The sequence below is a fragment of the Ceratotherium simum genome, chromosome 22, assembly GCF_057802395.1.
Source record: "Ceratotherium simum simum isolate JZ-2026a chromosome 22, ASM5780239v1, whole genome shotgun sequence".
Classification (NCBI taxonomy): Eukaryota; Metazoa; Chordata; class Mammalia; order Perissodactyla; family Rhinocerotidae; genus Ceratotherium; species Ceratotherium simum.
In genome coordinates this window covers 39302536-39309959 of record NC_141921.1, presented here as the reverse complement: position 1 = coordinate 39309959, position 7424 = coordinate 39302536, and the positions used below count along the sequence as shown (strand labels likewise).

General features: G+C 57.0%; 1 protein-coding gene across 1 annotated transcript; it reads right to left on the bottom strand.

Annotated features, from left to right (window-relative positions):
* Positions 1 to 889: 889 nt before the first annotated feature.
* Positions 890 to 7204, bottom strand: LOC147914141 (chymotrypsin-C-like). The gene is made up of 8 exons (XM_087445759.1): positions 7165 to 7204; positions 5869 to 5969; positions 5668 to 5765; positions 4654 to 4779; positions 3642 to 3778; positions 2709 to 2854; positions 1647 to 1833; positions 890 to 906 (listed from the first exon to the last, which is right to left on the bottom strand). The coding sequence occupies exons 1-8, from the start codon at positions 7202 to 7204 to the stop codon at positions 890 to 892; spliced, it is 852 nt and encodes a 283-aa protein (XP_087301885.1).
* Positions 7205 to 7424: the final 220 nt, after the last annotated feature.

Here is a 7424-nt window from a genome sequence, read left to right as displayed (position 1 = left end):
CAACCATGGGCAGCTCAGCCGAGGGCTCTCCTAGGAGGAGTCCAGAGGCTGGGCGGGGGCCCCTCCCTCCGTAGATCGGCACATTCTCAGGAGCACCAGGGTCAGGGGTCAGGGTCCCCACTTGGACTGTCCCTCACTGCTCACTGGTCATTCTCTTTTTGACCCCACTTGCCCTCAGTCAGCCTCGGGAGGGCTCTCCCTTCCCTGAGCCTCCGTGGCTCCTGCATTACTGGCCGTCTGTTCCCATCAGCTGGCCCAGCCCTTTCCTGTCCTGGGCCTCCGTTTCCCTGCCCGTCTAATACACTGAAAGCTTTCCAGCTCTGACCTGCTGTGACTGTGTGTGGAAACCATTGTTTTCCTCAAACCTGCAGACCCTGGGGGCTGGGCTGGGTCTGCCCTTCCTCCTGGCCCCTCACTGTGCCCAGCACAGGGCTGGCATGAGGTCAGGGCCCATTAAACACTTCCCGACTCCGAGAGCCCAGCTGACAGTAGCCGTGGGGCCTGCCCCGGGCTGGGGGGCCCGCTAGGGAGCCTCTTTCTCAGGGAGCCCGTGGTTCTCCCTGAGCATCCTCCTGTGGCCAGCCTCTCCGGGCTGGGGAGGCTGTCTTTGGGGAGACCCCATCCTCCCCTGCAGCTGGGGGCCTGAGCACCCAGCAGACTCCTATGGAGGCAGGATCAGGAAGAGGGTGACGTGATCAGGGCCACAATGGGTCACAGTTGTGTGATACTGGGGACAAGTATCTGGTGTGTCCTTAACTCATGTCCCCTCAGGCCACCATGTGGCCTCCTGGGAAACCCCTCCACTAGCCCCCAGCAGCTCCCTCTGAGGCCTGACCAGTCTGGCTGAGGTGGCATCTCTCTGCATCCCTAGGGTGGAGAGGGGCAGCCCCTAGAGAGCCCGGGAACCTGCAGAGGAGACGCGAATGAAGAATGCAGGCGGCTTGCGGGGGCGGAAGGTTTATTGTGGTTGCAGGGACTGGTGGCCGTGGCTCCCAAGGATGAATCACAGCTGTAACTTCTGGAAGAGCAGAGAACAGGGTGAGGAACTTGGGGGTGTGTGTGTCCACTTATGGGGCGGCGCAAGGCTCCATCGGGAGACTAGGAACAAGGGGCATGGCAGGTGGCCCTGGACCTTGACAAGTCTCACCTCTGCCCAAGGAGTCTGAGCCCCTTTAGCATTTGAGACCACTGTGCAAATGGGGCTCAGAACACACCCTGCCCCCAGTATGAAGGCCGCAGAGTGAACCTGTGTTCCCCCACCCTCATATACATAGCCGTCCCTGCTGCCCCTCTCCTCTGCTGGGCCCTGCTCTCATGGGGCCACGTGTCACTTCTGGGGGGACGGCCATGGTGCCTGGGATTGGGACATAAATATTTGCTGAAGCCAGTGGATGAATGGATAGAGAAGTTAATACCATTTCCTTCGTCACACGTGACTCAAGGCCTGCGTACAGCAAGCACTCAGTACTTCTTGAATGAGTGAGTGAACGTGTGAATAAGTATATGAATGAACGAGTGAAGGAACCAGCAAATGAATGAACAGGTGAAGGAACCAGCAAATGAATCAGTGAGTGAATGAACGAATGAGTGCAGGGGTGAGTGGGGGAGTGAGTGAAGGCCTGGGTGAGGAATGGGGAGGGGCTGGCGGTGCAGGAAGGAGAGCTGCGGGTGGGCACCCACCTGGTTGATCCAGTCAATGTAGGCGGACACCCGGGTGTAGACAGCGGGCTTCTTACGAATGTTGCAGCCCCGGCTGGAGCCAAAGCTGACGATGCCGTGCACCTTCCAGGAACCATCGTCAGCCGGGCAGTTCAGCGGGCCGCCCGAGTCCCCCTGCACCAGACCAAGCAGACCTCAGCCACCAGGCCTCCCCTGGAGGCAGGCTTGGGAAACAGGGGCGGGTCAGGGTGGGGGATGTGGGTTGGGGTCTCAGCCTCGGTACCCCCTGTTTTGGCTTCAGCCTGTCCATGGTGAGGGAGGCAAAGAGGATGTGGTTTGGGGTGCCTTGGCCTCATTCTGGGAGGCCCTGGGGTGTCAGACTAGCTCTTGGTTTGCTGTGTGATTTTGGGATGATGATAACCCTCTCTGTGCCTGGGCTTCCCTAACTGCTCAGGTCACCATGTCTAAGACTCTGTGAGCTGCCCGGAGAGATGAGGATGCTGGAGCCCTGGGAAAGTGAGAAAGTGGGGAGTGGGGAGAGGGTCATGTGTTTGAAAACAGGACAGTTCTTGATTATTCTAGATGTTTCTTGGTTCTGTGTGCTACTCCCTAAGTCCTCAGGCTCCCTGGACCGATGGAGCTGATGGCACGAGGAACGTGTGTAGGGACTTCAATGAGGTCTCTTCTATGTTTGTTAGACTCATTTAGTCCACATGGCAACCCTGTGAAGTGCTTACCACATCCCCATTTTATAGACGGGAAAACAGGTTCAGAGAGGTTAAATAGCCTGTCCAAGGTTACATAGCTACTCAGTAGTGGGACTGGGACTCCATCTCAGACACTCATGCTCAACTCCCATGTTCTCGCCACATGCTGGGGGGAAGGTGACAAGTTTCTCCTGAGCCTCCTGGGCCCAGCCAGGGCTCAGTCTCCTCCCCGGGAAAGGTATGCCCATGTGGGTCTCCCCACTTCTCCCTCCTTTGCCCTCCTCACTGCCCCCTCCACTTGGCCACCTGGAGTAGGGACGGGTGCAGGGCCAGGACACTCACGTTGCAGGATGAGATGACGCCGTTACCCCCGGCGCACACCATGTTGTTCGTCACCAAGAAGCCCCAATAGTCCAGCCGGGAGCACGTGGCGTAAACCACTATAGGCTGCAGGCCCTGCTGCAGCTCGTCGGGAAGGGGGCCGCCGGCTGGGGAGAGAACGGTGGTGACTGGGGAGCCAGCCCAGGTGGCCCCAGGTCTTCAGGGTGTAACAGAGGCCGGATGGGCTGGGACAGGACCCAGGAGAGTTTTGGCTAGACTTCGTGGGAAGCACACAGAGGCCCTTAATCGAGAGGCGAGACTCAGAGCCAATGGTCCCAAACCATTTGGGTCAGGGCCCTTCCGAGGGAGGGGAGGGGGGAGCAGGCAGGAGGAAGAACTAGTCGATACAAAGCCCATTCAGTTGGGTTCTCTTTAGTTTGGATCCTGGGCTTCTAATTGTCAATCGTTTCCTTGTAGGCCTCTGCCTTGGGTTCACGCGTTTAAAGGTCTTTCTCACCCCACGATTGTCCAAGTACTGATCTGCATTGTCTCTGTCTTCCATGGCTTCCTTTATTTGCATTTTACCTTTTAGCGCAGCTGGCATTTATGTGGGCCTGTGCTGTACCATCAGATCTCATCCCCGCCCCCACGGGGTTTGTTTAGTTTATTCCATAGTCACTTACATGGCACTTAGTGTCTGTGCCCAGCCCTGTTCCAGCCCCTGACAAATTCTCATCCATCGAATCCTTTCAACACGCCTGATGTGTACTTGTTAAAGTGTCTGTCACTTGGTATGTGCTTAATAAATATTAGCTATTATTATTAGAAAGCAGAAAAAGATCTGAAGACGTTTAGGCAAAAAGGAAAAGTGATGGGCATATGTCGATGGTGTCCTTGTTGTGGGAGTCGCTTCCTCCAGGAAGGCTCTCCTGATTTCCCAGGGGCTGTACTCACTCGAGAGGCGGCCCCAGCCAGTGACGTAGCAGGGGTAGTTCTGAGACAGCACAGTGCCCTCCTCTGGCAGGCTTGCCACCTTGATGGTGTTGCTCAGTTCCACGGTGTCTGCCAGCTTGATGAGGGCAATGTCATTCCTGGAGTTCAAAGTGGAGGTGGTGAGTGGGCAGGAAGGCCCGGGTCCCCTTAGCCAAGGCTAAGGGGCCCAGGCTGTGAGTTGGGAGTCAGGCCAAGGGTGACCGGGGTCCTCCATGAACATCCTGGGCCGCCAGCTTCTTACTGGCCGACTGAGACGCCGGAGGACCAATGATCCGCCTTCTGACCCCAGGGCCGCCCCTTTAGAACATAACTTCTCCCGCAGTGTCTGCACATCACGAAAGTCTTAACGGAGGGGAGATGAGAGCAGAGGCGTTCTGAACCACTGCAGGTTATGTAGCAACCAGAAATTAAGCTAAAACAAGTTGGAAATTATACTAATGAAAGAGGGACACTTGCGGGTGTAATTTGTGGTATTTTCGTGTTACCGGACGAAAGCTGCAACCCTAGACAGACCTGGTTTGACTCCTAGTTCTGCCAAATTCTGGGCTGTGTGATCTGGGTCATAGTCCTGAACCTCTCTGAGTCTCAGTTCCTTGTCCAGGGCTGTTGTGGAGACTAAATGAGAGATGGCACATAAAGTGCTTATTGCAATGGGGGCATGCAGTAGGCACTCAATAAAGGTGAGTCCTGGCTCAGCCTCTGGCCGAGAGACTTCAGGCAAGACACTGTGGGGGCCTCGGGTCTTTATTCCCTGTGTCCCTTCTGGGACCCTTGGCCAATGAAGGCGATGGGAGGGGCGTCCATCTCCACTTAGCATTTTGCCAGTTTGCATAAAGGAGTCACCTGCTGGCTGCTCAGGGCGAGGATGGGGTCCAGGGACAGGGTGGGGGCAGGGTCTGCAGCTCCGGCTCAGGGACCCCTCCTTCCTCTGTGCTGTCCCCACGGGCCGTAAGACGGTCAGCTGGGCACTCACCGAATCAGATCGGAGTCCCAGTCCTCGTGGACAAAGATGGTGTCCACACTCACGTACAGGGAGCCTTCCTCGTCCTCCACCGCCAGGTTCTGCTTCCCCAGGCCCACGCGGTAGGTCAGGGTTTTGCTGAGCAGAGGAAACGGACTGGGTCAGGGTGGCCTCCTGCCCCTGCCGCCAGCCAGTGGGGTAGAGAGGGAATCAGGCCTTTGGTGACGCAGCCCGGAGACCACGGTGGGAATCACGTAGGGGAAGGAGTCTCCATCCCCCTGACTCTTCCCGGTGCTCGGGGTGAGGTCCCTGGTCCTGGAGTCAAGTCCGCTTGGGCTCCGAGGTGGGGAGCCTCGGGCCTCAGTTCCCTCCTCTGTGAGGTGGAGAGAATGTCGAGCTCCCCTCCCAGGGCTGCCGTGAGGATGAGCTAGTCCAGCCACAGCTGCCTCTTCCTGCGTTCCTCTCTGAGTCACCTCCTCTCCCCTCACAATCCGCTCCTGCCTCACGGGCTTCCTCGTTATTTCTCACACATCCCAAGAGGCTCCCTCCTCCAGGACTTTGCACTGGCTGTTCCCTCCACCCACAGCACCCTTCCCCAAATCGACGATTTCTTCCCTCACTTCCTTCAGGTGCTTCTCAAATATCTCCCTTTCAGAGAGAGCTTCCCCCGGCCGCCTCATTCAAAATAGAACCCCTTGTACTTTTTATCCTCTGCCTGCCTCATTTTTCTTCATTGCCACTTGATATATTACATGTTGACTTGTTTAATGGTCTGCTGCTCTGTCTTCCACTAGAATATCAGCTCCTGAAAGCACAGAGTCTGTCTTCCCTGCTGTGTTCTCTGGCACATAGTAGGTGCACAATGAGTACTTGTTGAATGAAGAAACGAACGACTAGGTTACTGGTTACAAGTAGCCTGTTTGCCCAGGGCCTGGAGTGTGTCGTGGGCGCTCAGTACAAACAGCTTGTGAGGCTCCTGCGCCAGGGCGATGGACGGTGGGCTCTCTGGGCGTCATCTCTACTCACTCGATGCAGTGGGCAGCTGTGAGGACGTGTCTGCTGCTGATCAAGGTGCCACCGCAGGTGTGCCACCACCCGCCAGTATAGCGGTACTGGAGGGAGACCTGGAGGAGGGCGTGGGAGGGCCACGTGTCAGCCCCCAGGGACCCTCACCCCTCCACCCTGTCCACCCCACCTCCCACAGAGCACCCACAGTGCTCTGCTCACCTGCCAGGGCCAGCTGTGGGGCGTGGCGGTCTCTCCTCCCACCACCCGGGCTGATAGGTTGGAGGAGTAGCTGGGGTCCCCACCAGAGTCCTCGCAGGAGGCTGGCGAGACAGGAGAGACAGAGCACAGGTGAGTGGGGCTGGCATCCCCACTGGGGAAGGGGCAGGAGGAAAGAGCACAGACTTTGGGGCTGGGCAGACACGGGGTCAGATTTTCCTGCGTGACTTTGGGGAAGCCATCTAGCTCTCTGGCCTCAGCTTCCCTTTCAGCAAAATGGGAAGAACAGCACGAACCTGGTGGTTTGTCCTGAGAACTAAATTCGACAACGCACATAAGGAGTTTAGCAAAAGGCCTGGTACAGCGGGAATGCTTCCTACGTTGAAGGAAAGAAAAGGGCAGCTGGTATGAGTGTGAGTGCCCGGGTATACCCGTGCCCTTCATTCCTACCCTGCTGTCCCCTTTTAGGCCACAGCATAAGGGGTGTGTGAGCCCTGAACCCAGAGTTCCAGGCTGTCATAGCTGGGAGCCGTGTGGGCGGTCAAATATGTGTGCCCCTCAGTGAGACAGACCCAGACTTGAATTCTGGCTCTAACCAGACTTGTGATCTTGGCAAGATCCTGGGCCTCCCTGAGCATGGTGTCCTCATCTGTAAGGTGGAGATATTAACACACCCTGCCTCTCAAGGTAGTTGTGAGGATCAAATTAGCTCCTGCACGTAAAGGGCTCAACGCAGTGCCTGGCACATAGTAAACACACAATAAGCAGGAGCTGCTATTATTACTGTTGTTGTTGTTGTTAGCTAGAAGGACTCTCAACCAAGTGCTCTCATTTGCTAAAATAGCCAAGGAGATTTAGAGAGGTGAAGCGTCCTGCCAAGAGTGAGTGACATTCAAGCCAATTTCCTTGATTTCTAATCTGGGAGAAGACCACCAAAATGGGGGAGCAAAGAATCCCCAAAGGAGAGATGCTGACACGGGGAGAGATAGGCCCCGATGGTCCCTGGAGTGAGCCTAGGATGAGGCACCTCCTGTGTCCCTGGGCCCACGCTCGGTGGTTTCCACCCTCACATCTATCCTGGGGAGGCAGATCATCAGCTCTATTTTGCAGACACGGAAGCAGAGCTGGCAAGTGGCTCATCTGACACACAGCTGGTCAGCAGTGTCTGAACCCACATGGGACCCCAAAGCTCCTTTCTGGAGCCCTGGAGAGCAGAGGGCCCTGCTCCTCTCCTTGTCCCCGGAGGCCAGCTGGGCTCACAGCCCCCTGACTGCGGCTGGTCCCCGACCCTCAGCTTACCACAGGCCAGGAGCACAGCGAGGGTGGTGATGCCCAACATGTCGTGAGCGCTCAGGACCCAGTGGCTGTCGAGGCGGGTGGGGCGCACTTATAGGCAGGAGAGGGGTGGACCCACCTGGTCCCGGCTGAGCCCCCCCATGGAGAAACCTGCTCTGACAAGGCCCTTTCCCTGACCTTGGGTGATTACTGTTTAATTGGGGCAGGAAGCGGGGCTGGCTCAGGAGCACGGTTGCCCAAACATCCCGAGACGGAGCGAATCC